Source organism: Sphaerodactylus townsendi, linkage group LG11 (genome assembly GCF_021028975.2).
Source record: "Sphaerodactylus townsendi isolate TG3544 linkage group LG11, MPM_Stown_v2.3, whole genome shotgun sequence".
Taxonomy (NCBI): Eukaryota; Metazoa; Chordata; class Lepidosauria; order Squamata; family Sphaerodactylidae; genus Sphaerodactylus; species Sphaerodactylus townsendi.
The window spans coordinates 6,838,262-6,854,820 of NC_059435.1; the positions used below are offsets into that span (position 1 = coordinate 6,838,262).

A 16,559-nucleotide genomic window follows, 5' to 3' on the forward strand; every position below is an offset into this window, starting at 1 on the left:
GCTGATGGCCGCTCTGGACATCTGGGCTCCAGAGTTGGGAGCTGAGACATTGATGAATAGGGACTCGGTCTTTCTGATGTCCTCTGTGCGAATAATGTAGGCTTTGAGGCTTCTTCTGACGTCTAAGGTGTGCCAGAGAATCTCCTTTGGGTGTTTTGGATTAGGGAAGAAGGACGGAAGCGTGATTTCCTGTCTAAGATGGAATGAGGACCCCACTTTTGGGATGAAGGTTGGGTCTAGCCGCAGTACTACCTTGTTTTTATGGAAGATGCAGAGTTGAGAGTTTACAGACAATGCACGGAGCTCTGAGACCCTTCTCGCGGAGGTGATGGCTATTAGGAAAAGGGTTTTCATCCTGAGCCATCTCAGGGGAACCGTCTGGATGGGTTTGAATGGGTGTTTGGTTAGTGCGTTGAGCACGGTGTTAAGTTTCCACGAGGGGAAGCGATGAACTACCGGAGGTTGGGTTTGACGCACTCCTTTTAGGAACTTGAGGATGTCTGGATGTCTGGAGGCAGTAACACCTTGTAGATGTGTCCAGACGGTGGATAGGGCGGCTATCTGTCTTTTGAGAGTGGCGCTTCTGAGGCCTTTATCAGCTCCCTCTTGTAGGAAGGTCAGAACTTGGGAGACCTTGGGACGGATGGGATCGGTGTGGTTCCGATTCGCCCACGTGGTAAAGGATCTCCACGAGGAGTCATAGATGCGGAGAGTGGATGGGCGACGGGCGGCGATGATGGTGTTGATCACCTTCTGGGAGTATCCCTTCCTCTCTAAGGCCGCGCGTTCAAGTGCCATGCGGTGAGGCAGAACCACTCTGGGTTCCTGTGTAGGATTGGCCCTTGTGATAGCATGTCTGGCGGCGTCGGTAGGTGAAGTGGGGGCGCAACAGACAGTTGTAGAATGGACGAAAACCATGGTCTTCTTGGCCACCATGGGGCTACTAGTATGACCTCCGCCTCTTCTTTCCAGATCTTCCTCAGGAGCTTGGGAAGTACCGGTATCGGTGGAAAGGCATACATCAGGCCCGGGGGCCATGGGGTGGTCAAGGCATCCGTGGCCGCTGCGCTGGGATGGTGGTATCTGGTCAGGAATGTCGGCAGTTGATGATTGTGTTGCGATGCAAACAGGTCTACCTGGGGCGTCCCGAATTCCTGGCATATTTGCTGGAAGATTGACGGGTGTAGTCTCCATTCGGCTTCCGAGATGGTTTGTCGACTTAGCCAGTCGGCCTCGACATTGAGGTTCCCTCTGATATGTTCTGCGGACAGAGATGTGAGGTGTCTCTCTGCCCAGGTCAGGATGTTGACAGCCTCTCGATGTAGTTGGGCGGACCTCGATCCCCCTTGATTGTTGAGGTGAGCCTTGGCTGCCACGTTGTCGGTCCGGACAAGAACGTGGTGGCCTCGGACGTGGTGTTGAAAATGTTGAAGTGCCAGGCGAATGGCCACCATCTCTAGGAGGTTGATGGGGAGGCGAGTTTGCGCGGGGCTCCATAGGCCCTGGGCTACCTGATCTCTGATGGAGGCCCCCCATCCCCGAAGGCTGGCATCTGTGAAGATCTGTACCTTGTTGTCTTGAAGGTACACCTTGCCGGTGGACAGGTTCTTCAGTTTGGACCACCAAAGGAGGCTGTGTTTGACTTGTGTAGAGAGGATTACTGTTTTCTCTTTCTTCTGCATGATGTCCCACTGGTATGGTCTGAGGAAGCTCTGCAGTGTCCGTGCATGGAATCGTGCCCATTGGAGCATGTCTATGATGGAGATGAAGAGGCCCATCAGTCTTGCCAATTGCAGCAAGGCCACTCTCCTGGCATTGATGAAGGATGTCGCCAGCCTTTGGATTTTGAGGGCCTTCGCGTGTGGTATGAAGAGGGCGTTGGCACGGGTGTCGATCGTGGCTCCCAGGTGTTCCATGCGCGTGTTTGGGGTCAGCGAACTTTTTTGCAAGTTGACCAAGAAGCCGTAGGAGGTCAGCGTTCTCATCACTAGGTCCACGTCCGCCCCTGCCTGTTCCCTGGAGGTTGAACGAATGAGGATGTCGTCTAGGTAGGGGTGGACGTGAATGCCCTGTTCTCTTAGGGCAGTGATGGGTGCGAGGAGGACCTTTGTGAAAACCCTTGGGGCTGTGGCCAGTCCAAAGGGGAGAGCGCGGTACTGGAAGTGTTGGTCTTCTACTGCGAATCTCAGGAAGCAACGGTGTCGAGGGTTGATTGGCACGTGTAGATAGGCCTCGGTAAGATCCAGCGATGTTAGGTGGTCTCCGGGTCGTAGGTTTTCCACAATGGATCTGAGTGTCTCCATCTTGAAGCGGCGTAATCGGATGGCCCTGTTGACGTACCTCAAGTTTAGGATGGCCCGCCACTCTCCGTTTCTTTTTGGAACCGTAAAGAAGTGGGAGTAGACTCCACAGAAGCGTTCCGAGAGAGGTACCGGCTCGATGGCTTGGATCAGAAGGAGGTGTTGGATCGCCTGCAGCGTCCTGAGCCGTTTTTGATGGTTTCGCAGGGCAGGGAAGGCTTGGAACCTGGGTTTTGGAATTTTGAAGAATTCTATAAGATAGCCGGTGGTGACCACCTCTTGGGTCCATAGGTCGACGTTGGGGCCCGTCCAACTGCGGTGGAATCTTTGCAGCCGGGCGCCAACGGGTGGCTTGGGTTTGTCAGGATCGGTTAGGACGGTCAGGTTGGAAGGGTTTGCCTCCCCTGCCTGCTCTGAAGTTGGTACGAAAGGAAGACTGGTTGTTATTTATATTGCTATTGTTGTGGTTGCTGTTAGAGCGCCTACGTGATGTATAAGAGGTAGACCATCGTCGGCCGTCCCTAGGTGTACGTGTCAGGGTGCGCTGTGATCTAAATGTGGTATAGGGCTTATGGAGGGAGCCCTGGTCTGCTCTGACATGTTTTGGCATGGCCTTTTTGTTTCCCTTGGTCTCGACCAGGACGGCATCCAGCTCCTTACCGAAAAGTCTGACTCCATGGTAGTCGTGGGTGGAAACCACGAGTTTTGAGTGAAAATCTGCTTGCCAGGCCTTGAGCCAGGCTTGTCTCCTCACAACTACCCCTAGGGCCAGGACCCGGGAAGTTAAGGTGAAGGCGTCCAGATTGGAGTCAGCCCAGAAGGAGACTGCTGAGAGCATCCTCTCCATGCCTTCCCTAATTCCTATGTGTTCTGGGGGAATGATGGCAAGAATTCGCCTGGCCCATATAATGGCGGCTCTGGCCATCGTGGCAGAAGATGCAAGTGTCCTGAGAATTATTGCTAATCGATCATGCATCCTCTTCAGGATGACCTCCCCTTTTTTATCAAAGGGGTCTTTGAGGGAGCCCTCGCCGTCTTTGGTGACCAGGCCTCCTGACTGGACTGCCACTACCGGGGCGTCTACTAAGGGGGTTTGGATGGTAGCGTGTACGTGATCAGGGAGTACGTAAAGTTTTTTGAGGAGTGATGGGTAGCTCTTGTTGGCATCCAAGTTGAGCCATTCTTTTTTCATTCTTTTTTCGAAGTATTCTGGAAGAGGAAAGGCCCGGGGGGTCTCCTCAGAATGTGGAAAGATTTCTTTACTCCCCTTGGGTACGCCTTTGACTGGCTTTTTGGATCCGTCTGGGGCGGAGGGGTCCTCCGCGTCTGGTTCATCATGTAATTGGAGTGCCGAGATGGTTTTGGAGATCATGCCAGAAAGGTCCTCCTGTTTGAAAAATCTCTTACTTAAATCGTTAGGCTCAGTGGGAATTTCTTCACTCTCTGAAAAATGTTCTACTGGTTCTAACCCTTCCCCCTCACTACTCTCCTCATCTATATTGAGTGGATCCCTATAGGTAGAGGGGGAGGGTGGAGGGCTAGTGGATCTTGAGGAAGAGCTGGAATAATGTGTTATTCTGTGTCTATCCCTATGAGTAGCTCTCTGGCGTCCTCTGGTGACGCTTTTGTGTTTTTGCTTTTGTTTCCGTTTCTTCCTATCATGATCTAAGATCTCTTGTCGCATTTTTTTGGTAAAGAGTTCCATAAGTAATTCTGGAGAGGCATTGGCCCAGGAACTCATATCTGTGGAAGGGTGCCCCCCCCCCCCCTTTGGCTGGGCCGAGACGTGCTGGGCCGGTCTGAGTCAGATTCGTTTGTTCCCTCTCTATGCGCTGAGTCCTCCCCGCCCCCGCCCTCTGCGGAGGAGCAGGAACGCTCTCCGCCTAATTGCTCCGTGTGGTTCTGGGGGGGGGTGCGGGGGAAGGTGCAGAGCTTCACCAGCCGCGTCCTGGGGAGGGACGTTGGTGCTCTGAATGGAGACGGAAGCCTCCGTCTCCAGCCGCTTCATTCGTTTGGCCGGGGCCGCTTTGGCTTGTTTGCCTGGGGCCGTTTTCGTTTTCGCGCCTTTTTTCCGCTCTGGAGGAGGCGGGGATAATGGCGCCTGTGCGTTTTGCGTGGTAACGCTATCGTGCTCGGGGCCGAGGAGCCAACTCTTAGCTGTGGCGCTTCGGGCGGAGCCGCGTCGGTAATCTTCGGAGCGGGTGGCAGCGCAACCGCTCTGCCGCTGACGATCTTCCAAATTCTCGCGGGCGGAGTAGTGAGCGCAGGGAGGCCATTAGACCTATGCGGGATTAGGCTGTCTCCTTGGTCTGTTATGGCTGGGGGGGGGGGAACAATACAACACTTACAGTCACAGACGAGAAGACAAGATGAGAGAGAAAAGAGTTTGTTTGTTTGATGGGCTTGGAGCACTGCACAAGCCCTACTCTCCCTATGCTAGGCAGGAACAATACTGGATCCAGGAAGGGTGATTAAGCCCTCCTCAGGAAGTGACAACAAAATAGGTCCTGCCTCCCTGAGAATGAGCTAGGAATCACGCAATCAGGATGCCCGAGCCTCGCCTCCAGGAGAAAGCCAGGGAGGTTTTCTGTCACAAGGAAATGATGGATGGATACTCCTTTGTGTACAGTTCCATAGTAAACAAGACGCTGAGTTAGTGTAACAGCTGGAAGAGAGGGATAAACAGACTAAGGAGGAAGCACTCCAAGCCAGTTTAAGGGAAGGAAAAGGTCAGAACGAACTCTGAACTGGCATTCAGCTCAGACAGAAAGCATCAGCAAGTAAGCCTTCTACCTTGATCAGGATACCAGGCCAAGTTACAAATTGCTAGTATGCTCGCATGGAGGTAATCAAGGAGGACGCGGCTGATCAGTCTGTGATTCTGTGCTTGTTCTTTATTTAGGGAACCCACTGGGCCTTTTGACCTTTCAAGAGCTGGCAAGAAGGATCTTGCTTGTCTCGATACTTCAAGCACTTTCTAATGTAACATACTGGAATGATAATGATTTATAAAATAAACTATAATCAGGTATATCTAAAAAATCTTACTTTGTTTTTCGAGATACCTTTTGCAGAACTTCTAGTTTAAAGAATTTCATGTCGTGTCTATGAAATTCTGCCTTTGTAAGAATTGATTTGTTACAATATTGTTACATCTTATCTGGGGAAAATAATTAAAAGGAACATTTTACTTACTGAAGGCAGAATTCTTTAGCACCCTACCTAAACCTGGCAAAGCAATCCCCTCTGTAACATTGTAATCCCCTACCTGTCAGGTTCAATGTTAACTACCAGCAATAAGAGCAGTTCATAAATGTGTAAATAAAATAAAGTAATCTGAAAACAGCAAATTGAAACCCACAGAGGAGAGAATCCACATGTATCTTGTTGTACAATCCAAGAATACTTCTGCAATGAAAACATATAACCTGTACAGCCTTCTCTTTACTTTTCCTGTGAGTACAAGGAAGATAGGGTTGAGCCAGCAGGATACTTTCTTGGGTAACCATGTGACATAAAAACAATACAGCTATCAATTCTGAAACTGTTCCTGTTAGCTATTAACCCAAGGAGCCTGATCCCACTCGCCACCCCCCGGCAGCCTCTTACCCGTCCATAGAGCGTGTGCAGGAGGGAGTGGCCCGTTCTGTCCGCCACACAGCAGCAGCGATGGGCTTGCCCCCCTTTCCCAAACTTCAGGCTCTGTCCTCCAAAGGCGCGCTGGTAGATTTTCCCTTCTTCAGTCCTGCTGAATGGCATGCCGTAGTTCTCCAGCTGAGGAATCCAAGGAGACAGCAAGTTCGCCATTTAATTGCAAGCACCAGGACGAGGAAAGCGAGCAGGAAACCAGGGCTGCCTAAGCTTTAAAATACTGCGGCTTCTACAAGAAGCCTGCCACAGACAAGGAAAGGGAGAAAGAGAAAGCAGCAACTGCACGCATTTCTGGTCCGGCTAACACGCCTTGGCTCAAACAGGTTATTCTAGGGGTCTCCAATACGATGTCTGTGGGCGCTGTGGACCCCCCAACATCTTTTCTAGAGCCCGCCAAGCGTCTTTAGGAAGCTGGTGGGGGCAGACAGGGCTTTTTCCCAGCAAGGCGTCAAATTGGCTGTACGGATTTAATTAAAAAGTTGCTCTGGTAAAAGCTGCCAGTCCAGCACAAAGATCTCCTCTGTGTTACTGAAGGTAAACTGCGGCAATTATTTTATGGCTTGCTCCACCTACTGTGGAAGCCATTTTGTGGCAGCCATTTTGCTGCTACATACACCATGCTCTGTCTGGGGACCTTGGGCTATGCTTAGAAGGGATTAGGAAAGTATACACTGGCACATAACCAATGAAGCAGAGCTAGCTGTGCCTGTTAAGCCACTATCAGGACCAAAGAGCGAGTGCACCGGGTTTCATCAGATCTTCTCCTTTGGTCACAACTCTGCTATGCAGCATAACATAATTCTAGGAAATACAAGCGTCTCAGCAACTTCCACAATCTGCTGAAGTGCCAAACTGCACAGAATGAATGTAGGGAGCCTGGCTTAGTGGAGGAGCCACTGCTCAATATGCAAAAAGTCCCAGTTAAAAGAGACTCAGGCCGTAGGTGATGTGAAAGACCATCACCCAGGACTCTGCAGAGCCACAACCAGAGTAAATAGACCAGGGCATCAAATCCATTTGTTTCTAGGGCCGGATATGACATAAAAGGAACTTGATCAGCCAGGACCCGGGGGGGGGGGGGGGGCCCGACTGCCTCAGCTGTCCCCAGAATGGCACTGGACTGGTGAGCCTGCAGTGGGGTGGGGAGCCTGCCTGATCAGTATTGCGGGGGAGGGGGTGCCTCAGCAGGGTCATGGATCTGGGAAGCCCCCTGAAGGGGCTGCATCCGGTCCCTGGGCCACATGTTTGACACCCCTGAAGTAGACAGCACTGCCCGATGGACAAGGGGTCTGATTCAGAATAAGGACCCTTCATGTGTGTTTGTTCAATCTACCCTATCTAATTTGACTCTGCAGCCACACCGTCCAGGAGCGACTGACAGCATCAGAGGCGTGTATTTGTTTCACCAACTGATACAGCCACGAAAGGCCTTTTTTCTGCCAGAACTCCCGTTTAACATCTTGCCATTTATACCTCGATGACGGAAGCCGGGGCCTGCTCGGTCATGTAATGGATGGCATCCTGGTCTCCCAGCCAGTCCGAACCTTTCACGGTATCATAGAAGTGCCACTGCCAGTTATCTTCTTCCATATTCCCCAGAGCAGCATTGATTCCACCCTGGAAATTTAAAAAAAGACATTTGGCCACCTCCAATAGTTTGCCTTTGCTCCTTTTTTTCTCTTTGGCTGTCATCCCAGCCGACTTACGGTGGCCCCGGAGGGCTTTCAAGGCAAGAGGCATTTGGAGGTGGCTGGCCACTGGCTGCCTCTGCCTCACAATCCTCAAGGTGGAACGCAAAGGTTTCTTACCTGCGCGGCAACAGTGTGGGACCTGGTAGGGAAGAGCTTGGTGACACACGCTGTGTTAAAACCGGCCTCGGACAAACCAAACGCTGCGCTACAAGAACCCTGTAATCAACTTCGTACCTACCATACAATCGTGACAAATCGCTACCATTCGTTGGTGATAACTGAGTTGAAATCTAGACAAGGAGAAACAAGGAGGAACTCTCAACAACAGCCATAATGCATCAGCAGATGAAACCTCTAGCGCAGACCTCGTGTCTGTTCACGTGAGTTTTATGATGCTCCGTTCAGGAGCCAGTTCACTGAAACTGAGCAGGTAGAAGCTTGATTAACATCAGATTCAGCATATGGCAACTTCCTGTGCTTTTCTGTGCTTGAGACAAATTTTTGTTTGGCCCTATGACCCAGCCTTGAAGCTAGTCTCATTTCAGTTGTCAGGGTTTTGCGTTTCAATGTCCTAAATGCTATGTGCCATAGTGAAATTTCTAGGCGCCATGGCATGCTGGCGACTGGGATTTGTTGGGTCCTGCTCTAACAGTATAAGGAGCATGCATTATCATACATGAACACCCAAAAAGCCATGTTTATCAAAGATATCCCAGGATCTGGCAGCCATGGCTGACACTCTCTTAGTTGTACAAAGGTAATGAAGTAGTTTGTCTTTTTAAGTAGCACAACAGGACAGAAAGACGAGGTCAATCAAGACTTACTGAATCCGATACTTTAGCAGATGCACTTTTCTTTCCATAAACTGTGAAGTGAAAGTTACGAGAAAACACCTGGCCAGCTGCAGGCCCCTGCTGAAGCAAGAAGAAAGAAAAGTTGAAATAACAAGAACAGTTTCGCTCAAGATATTTATTGGTGTATATTTATTGGTATATACAGTGAAACCTCAGTTTTCGTTGGTAATCTGTCCGAAAAGAATTGATGAAAACCGAAACTGATGAAAACCGAGGCAAACTTTTCCATAGGAATCAATGTAAATCCAATTAATCCGTTCTAGGCACTCCAAAAAACATACCAAAAACACATTTTTACTGAATAAACATAGTTTTTAATGCTAAAAACAGTAACAAACAATAACACTAGGACAGTGGTGGCAAACCTTTGGCACTCCAGATGTTATGGACTACAATTCCCATCAGCCCCTGCCAATTGGCCATGCTGGCAGGGGCTGATGGGAATTGCAGTCCATAACATATGGAGTGCCAAAGGTTCGCCACCACGGCACTAGGACCAGCTTCAGAGCCAGTGGACCAATGTCGGACCAGACAGCTGTCCAAAGAGGTCTGTTTCTGACGCCTCTAAGATTTGTCTGAAATGGGGCAAGACATTGTCATTCAACAAGTGGCAGACACGGCCTGCCACTTGTCCGGGTGATTTTTCTCCACAAACCCCTGCACCTTACTGCAAATCGATGAAAACCGAGGCAAATCGATGAAAACCGAGACAAATTTTTCACTGAAAAAATCAATGAAAACCGAAATTGATGAAAACTGAAGGCAATGAAAACCAAGGTTCCACTGTATTTTGGCCCAAAGAGGGCCACAAAGGCCATTAACAATTAAAAGCCAAACATTATCTGATCTCCAGAAAACTGTCTGGCCTGGTTGATTAGGATCAGTTTCAATTGTAGCAACCCAAGGAAATGGACACGTTGCTTGCAGGTTGCAGCCAACCACCTGATCCATGGATCCTTGCCCATCATGGCTAATTAAATGTAGCTTGGGAGGACTGGTTGTGTGGGTTCTGGAGGTGGTGAATGCTTCACAGGGAGCAGGAAGATGCTTGACACCTTGAAGAAGGCAGTGGTATGCCCCCTCCTGAAGAGGTCATCCTTGGACCCAGAAGATCTCAACAACTATTGCCTGGTAGCCAGAAATGAATATTTGGAACAGAAATGAATCTTTACCATGGGTGGAAGATTATGATGGAAGAGAAAGACAAACACCCCAAGGGAGTGAGTTCCACAATTTTGGTGCTACAGCTGAGAAGGCCCTGTCTTGAGTTGCCACCTGCCTAGCTCAAAAGGTATGAACACCCTAAGCACGGCCTCAGAAGACAGCTGCAGCATACGTATGTTATCACATATAATACACACACTGTCTTCAAAGTACATTCATTCAAGATCATAGACCATCATAAAAACATAAGAGGAGCCCCACTGGATCTGTGGTCCATCTGGTCCAGCATCCCATCTCACACAGTGCCAACCAGTTCCTCTGGAGGGCTAACTTACATGTGAACTAAATGCATATTCTTCTAAATTGTTATGGAATTTGCCAGCTTTTCTGATGAGCATGACTATATCAACTTTTGGAGCTGCAGGGCAGGCAGGATTCCAACAGGCAAAGTTTCCACCCACCATTGTAAAGAAACATTTGAAGAGGGAAAAGGCAAGGCCAACTGTCAGTTATATCTATTTCCATTTCAACTAAAAATTTAGATCTTTGTGGTTCAAAACATTATCACATTTTCCAGGTAAAACTGATATGCCTTGAAATCTTTTTTTAATTTTTAAGCAAGCCTTTATTGGCATAGACAACAGTACAACAATAATAAAAATGGATTAAAAAGCATATACAAAACAGGAAATAAATGTTAGGTCGAAGGAAATCTACTGGCGTTTGGTAATTTCCAGGAGAAAGTCTGCCACTATCATACAGAGAGAAGGATCAGGGTTGTCCAACAAGTAGTGTAATCTAATTAAATCGGGGAGATGGGGTAAATGTAAAGGAGTAAGATTCACATACTTGGATCTGATTTCCTTGAATATGAGACAGTGTAGTAATTGGTGGGCCAGAGATTCAACTGAGCCGTTGTTACATGGGCACAATCTTTTTAGCCTTTTCTTGCTTATTAAATCTGCCATGCAACAAGGCAGAAGGATATGCCTTGAAATGTTTAATCTGTAGAATAGAGATCTACGCCTTGAACCAGAAGAGTCATAACAAAATATATTGCAACGTACATGATTTCTTTGATCCAAAGTCTAATTTCATGAAGTTTGCCATCATGTTTTATTGTGTCATTCTATTTGCTCAGATAAAGTTTACATAACTGTACTTTGCTTTATGGTTTAATTTGACTCACCCAAATCTATCATAGTACAGAAAAGGAAACAATTATTTTGTTTTACTGCAGGGTAAATCACGAGTTCAATCACTAGTTAGCAAGACTTGATTTAAATAATGATTTTTCTGCATAAAGACTGCTGGTGTAATCTTAATAAGATTAAGGTTTCATGTTTAGAATATTGTCTGTCTTACCCAGAAACAGAGGAACTTCATTAAAATATTTCCAAACTTGGTCTCTTTTACTGACTGCTGACATTACAGATTTTCTCCTCCAGGGAGAAAACAATATGATAAACCTCAGGTTAGACCCAAAAAGATTTGAAGACTTGTGGAATATTCTGTTTAAAAGGCTTCATGTTCATTTCTACTGCTTGTCCTTCCTCATACTTAGCTCCTTGTGCAAATCTGTTCCACTCCAAACAATCTTCTATTCATTGAACTTCTTGAAAATCAGCATTTAAGAGGTAAAGGGTTCATTCTGTGCAAACAAATTTGCAAAGTAACAACGCAATTAAGGTCTTTTTCACAACTCTATAACATTTTTACTGTGAAGAAGCGGTATGTCATCTCTGCATTCACAGTTTTGAGAACAGCAAAACCAAACATCTGAGATAATGTTCTCTAGATGGGGATATTGCCCAAAATAATCTTACAGACATCTCTGGAAGAGCATGACATTGTGAATGGATCAATGAAATTCATCTATCCAAAATGTAAAACCCTGAATGAAAATAAAGCCTCATGTACATAATTAACAACTAACCCTTTTTCATGATGAATAACCTTTGAACTATAATGTATCTTAAATAGAAAACTATTTAACCTATCTTGGGATAGGGTTTTCCCCCCTCAAAAAGCCTTTTATTGTGGAAAAAAATCTGATGCATCCAACTGCATCACAGTACAGAAAACAATTATCTAGCAGACAAGTTATTTTAAATCCTTTAATGGATTTTTTGTTAAAATGTCCAACATTGAGTACTGGCTAAAATCAATGTCCTATATCTTCAAGATCATTTTCCCTTTCACAGTTCTGCTGGATAGCATAACATTTTCTTAGGTTATGACAGACATGGTTGCTAGCACCCTGCTCAAATCTGCCTGTGAAACTCATTCTTTAGAGATACTTATGATAGCTTCATATGCTCCATTCCTCAAAGATTAGAAAGGAGGCAGGAAAATCAGCAAGAGATAACAAAGGAATCTAAACTTCCTTGCCAATATAGGTATCTGACAGAAAATTACTCCCATCTACAGATACATAGAGCTGAAACTGAAGGAAACCTAAAGCTAGCCTGCCTTTATTCACCATAAACAAACAGTATTAGATTCACCATGCAGACAGTTCAAAAACAGGTCTGTGTGTGTTAAGCATCATCAAGTCGCTTCTGACTTATGGCGACCCTTGGAATCACTGCCCTCCAGAATGCCCTTTCCTTAACAGCCTTGCAAACTGACAGCCGTGGCTTCCTTTATAGCAGTGGTTCTCAACCTGTGGGTCGCGACCCCTTTGGAGGTCCAACGACCCTTTCAAGGGGTCGCCTAAGACTCTCTGCATCTGTAAAATGGATAAATGTTAGAGTTGGGGGTCACCACAACATGAGGAACTGTATTAAAGGGTCGCAGCATTAGGAAGGTTGAGAACCACTGCTTTATAGAGTCAATCCATTTCATTCTGGGTGGTCTTCTTTTCCTGCTGCCTTCAAACTTTCCTAGCATTATTACTGTCTTTTCCAGTGACTCCTCAGAATATGACCAAAGGACAATAGCTTCAGTTTAGTCATTTTAGCTTCTAGAATTAGTTCAGGCTTGCTTTGATCTAAAACCCACTGATTTAGATATATAGAACTCTATAATTCCCGAAGCCTAAAAAAAGCCCAAAATATTCTGAGAGACCCGTCTCATCCAGCACACTCTCTTTTTGAACAGTTACCATCCGGCAGATGATACAGGTCTATCAAAACTAGGACAAAGAGGCTTAGAGACAGCTATGCTAAACTCTGCGGCTTTGTGTTGATGTGTTTGGGGCTGTGTAGGGATGGGTGGAGGAAGGGGAAAGTGAGGATGGGGTATGAGTCTGAAATTGTGTGCATCGAGGAATGCTGCTGTAAATTTCGTTGTGCGTGCACAATGACAATAAAATGCTTATGCTTATTTGTCCTTCTGGCAGTCCACTGAATCGGTAAAACTCTCTTCCAACACCACCTTTCAAAGGAATCGACTTTCTCCCTCTTCACTGTCTGGCTTTCACACCCATGCTTAATAATAGGGAACACTATGGCATGAGTTAACTTGACACAGCCTTACACTTAAGAAGTTTCCCTTTGGGCTGATGATGTGGCCAAGGAATAGAAAGTCTGCAACCGTTTCCGTTTCCTCACTGTCCACCACCCTAAAGTTGACTAAATCTCCAGCAGTCGTTACTTTTGTCTCCTTGATGTTCAGTTGTAATCCAGCTTTGGCACTTTCTCCTGTAATTTTCTGCAGTAGTCATCTGAAGTCTCCACCATTTTCTGCCAATGTGATATCATTAGTGCATCTCAAATTCTTAATGTTTCTCCCCCAATTTTCACTCCAACTTCATCTAACTCAACTCCAGCTTTTTTTTTAGGTGCTCTGGGTACAGATGGACAAGACAGGGGCATGACTGGCTTATGAATACCTTTGCCAGCCCATCAGTTCACACAAACCAAAGTTTCTGCAAAGTTTCTCAGCATGATTGCCTCTGCACTGTTTAGTTGCAGACCTTGCAAGATCACCTTCTGATGCAATTGACTATTTAAAATATTTTTGTGCCACATTTCTGTCGACATTTTTGATGCAGCCTGCCGATAACCCAAGGAGCATCACTGAGAAGCTGTATCAGTCCTCCTCCCATTTCACACAAGTCTCCTTGAGAGAGTTCCTTCTTCAGTTTCTGACCAACAGACACTTCCAAAAGCTCAAAAACCAACCCCAGAAAGTTCCATGGCAACTGCCATCCTTCTCAAGAAGATTCTTGGTTATCATGGCTACCATGGGCATGCCTTACGACCCTTCAACGGTACATTCCACACAACCAAGTTGCATGTCAAAAACAGGATGTGTTGTCAGGCTACATGTGTTGTCAGGGTGCTACAAGCAGCCTTGGTTGCCAATGAGAAGGAACATGGGGTTTGAGGGAAGAAGCAGCCCAGGAGAATTTGGCATCAGGCATTCAAAGGAGGTCACATGGGCCTCGGGCAGACAGTACAATCCTAGGAAGCATTACCTCAGGTCAAGCCTATTCAAAGGATTGCTCTGAGAATTGTGTCAGGCTTTGTACCCTTCATCTCTTGCTCTGACACACCTAACAAGCCAAAGGACAACAGACACGTACTCTGATGCAAGAAGGCAGCGGTAGACACACCCATTTGCTCCTGTGAGTGAGTGTGGTATAGTGGTTAGAATGTAAGACAAGGATCTGGGGAACCCAGGTTAACCCCCTCCCCCCCGCTTGTTATGGAAGTTTGCAGGGTGACTTTGGGCCAGTGACACACTCTCAGCCTAACCTACCTCCCAGAGTTGATGTAAGGATAAAATGGAAGGGATGAAAGTTACATAAACCAGCTTGGGTCCCCCCATTGGGGAAAAAGATGAAGTACAAAGTAAACAAATAAATCATCCATTCTCAACGTATTGTCGAAGGCTTTCACGGCCAGAATCACTGGGGTGCTGTGTGGTTTCCGGGCTACCAGATCCTCTATCAGATCCTCTGAAGATGCCAGCCACAGATGCAGGCAAAACGTCAGGAGAGAATGCTGCCCGGAAACCACACAGCACCCCAATCCATTCTCAGTCAGCATCTTGCTAAAGTGAACAAGATTCCAGGTGTGCCACATAATAATAATGAGAAAGAGTGCAGGAAAGGATGAATCTATGCTTGGCTTTCCTGGCTCTTACATGACCAGGCTAATGCTGATCGCCGTTTTGAAGTCAGGAAGGAGTTTTCATCCAGGCCAGATTGGCCAGGGATCCTGGAAGTTTTTGCCTTCCTCTGAGTATACAACAGGGGTAACTGGGGGAAAATAGTTATGTATTTCCTGCAAGGAGTTGGACTATATGAACAATGAGGACCCTCCCAGCTCTGTTTCTATAACGGGGGAGTATTAGGGAAAGAACAAAGAGAAGTACAGGAGGCAGCCTAAACTACCACAGAAACAGGATATTTTTGCCATTTCTGGTATCCATAATAAGAGGTAGCAACTGAAATTGGTCGAGGTTTCCTATTCCTTGACTCCATCATCAACCCAAAGGCAGAATACTACTAAGACATGGGAAGGAGATTGTCACTAGGAAGGGCAGCCATGAAGGACCTAGAAAAGATTCTTAAGTGTCATGTCACTGGCAACCAAGATCAAGTTAATCCACACCATAGTATTCTCCATTACTATGTATGGGTGGGAAAGCTGGACAATGAAGACAGCAGATAGGAAGAAAGTTGATTCCTTTGGAAGAGATGGTGTGGGAGAAGAGTTACGATGGACCACTTAAAAGACTAATCAGGGGGTTCCATGTGAAGTCTAAACTCTTCCCCTAAACTAAAATGACAAATTTGAGGTTATTGTCCTGGAGTCACATTACAAGAATACAAGACCCACTGGAAAAGTCAATAACGTTAGGAGAAGTTGGCGGCACCAGGAAAAATGGAGGACGCAATATGGGATGGATCGCTCAGTCAAGGAAGTCACAGACCTCAGTTTACAAGGCTGTTAATGATAGGATGTTTTGGAAGAAGAAGAAGAGAAGAAGAGTTTGGATTTATATCCCCCCTTTCTCTCTTGCAGGAGACTCAAAGGAGCTGACAATCTCCTTGCCCTTTCCCCCTCACAACAAACACCCTGTGAGGTAGGTGGGGCTGAGAGAGCTCAGAAGAACTGTGACTAGCCCAAGGTCACCCAGCTGGCGTGTGTGGGAGTGCAGGCTAAACTGAATTCCCCAGATAAGCCTCCACAACTCAAGCGGCAGAGCTGGGAATCAAACCCGGTTCCTCCAGATTAGATACACGAGCTCTTAACCTCCTACGCCACTGCTGCTCCTAAATTGGGAGCAATCTGATGGCACTTTTACATACTCAAGCTATCTCACATGGTTGTTTGGGAAGATAAAATATATATAAGAAGAGAGAGGGAATGATGCTTTTTCCTCAGCTCCTTGAGGGGAAAGGAGGGATGATAAACGCAGGAGACAGATAACGGCTGGAATGTCGAGTTAGGGGGTGGGGTGTGGGTTCAAGTTTCCATCCAACTGTGAAGCTCGCTAAAGACGTAACCTTGGGCCAACCTCACAGGAATGTTGTAAGGAAGGGGAAACCCCTGTATGCCGCTCCGAATTCCTGCAATAAAGGTGAAGATGTAACGGAGAGGCGGATTCCCTTTGGAAAGCCTTCTCGGACCCCAAAGGGCCGGTCCTCCTCCTCCCGCCCCGCCATGACCGACCGAGCCCCACCGCCGCGGAGCGCGGCCATCGTCCCCTGCCTGGACGGAGGGGCGGAAACACCATCGGCGGAAAGTTCCCGGACTTCGTGCGGGGTTTCATTTCAGCGTCGCCCACTTACCGAGCGAAGCGCCCACAGAGGTCGCAAGACCCTCGAAGCCGCCGCCGCCACAGGCGCCGCCATTTTGACCCCGGTTCCCCGGGCAGGGGCTTCTGCGCGTGCGCGACGGGGGCGTGGTCCCTGACGGAATAACGGTCGCCGGCGTCTTCCT

General features: G+C 47.3%; 1 protein-coding gene across 1 annotated transcript in view; it reads right to left on the reverse strand.

Moving 5' to 3' along the window:
* Positions 1–16,554, reverse strand: part of SDHA (succinate dehydrogenase complex flavoprotein subunit A) — a 66,783-nt gene extending 50,229 nt beyond the window's left edge. The window contains 5 exon segments of the mRNA XM_048510400.1: positions 5,910–6,074; positions 7,425–7,568; positions 7,760–7,920; positions 8,448–8,556; positions 16,409–16,554. Of these exon segments, the coding sequence (XP_048366357.1) occupies positions 5,910–6,074; positions 7,425–7,568; positions 7,760–7,920; positions 8,448–8,556; positions 16,409–16,471 (642 nt within the window). The 5' untranslated portion in view covers positions 16,472–16,554.
* Positions 16,555–16,559: the final 5 nt, after the last annotated feature.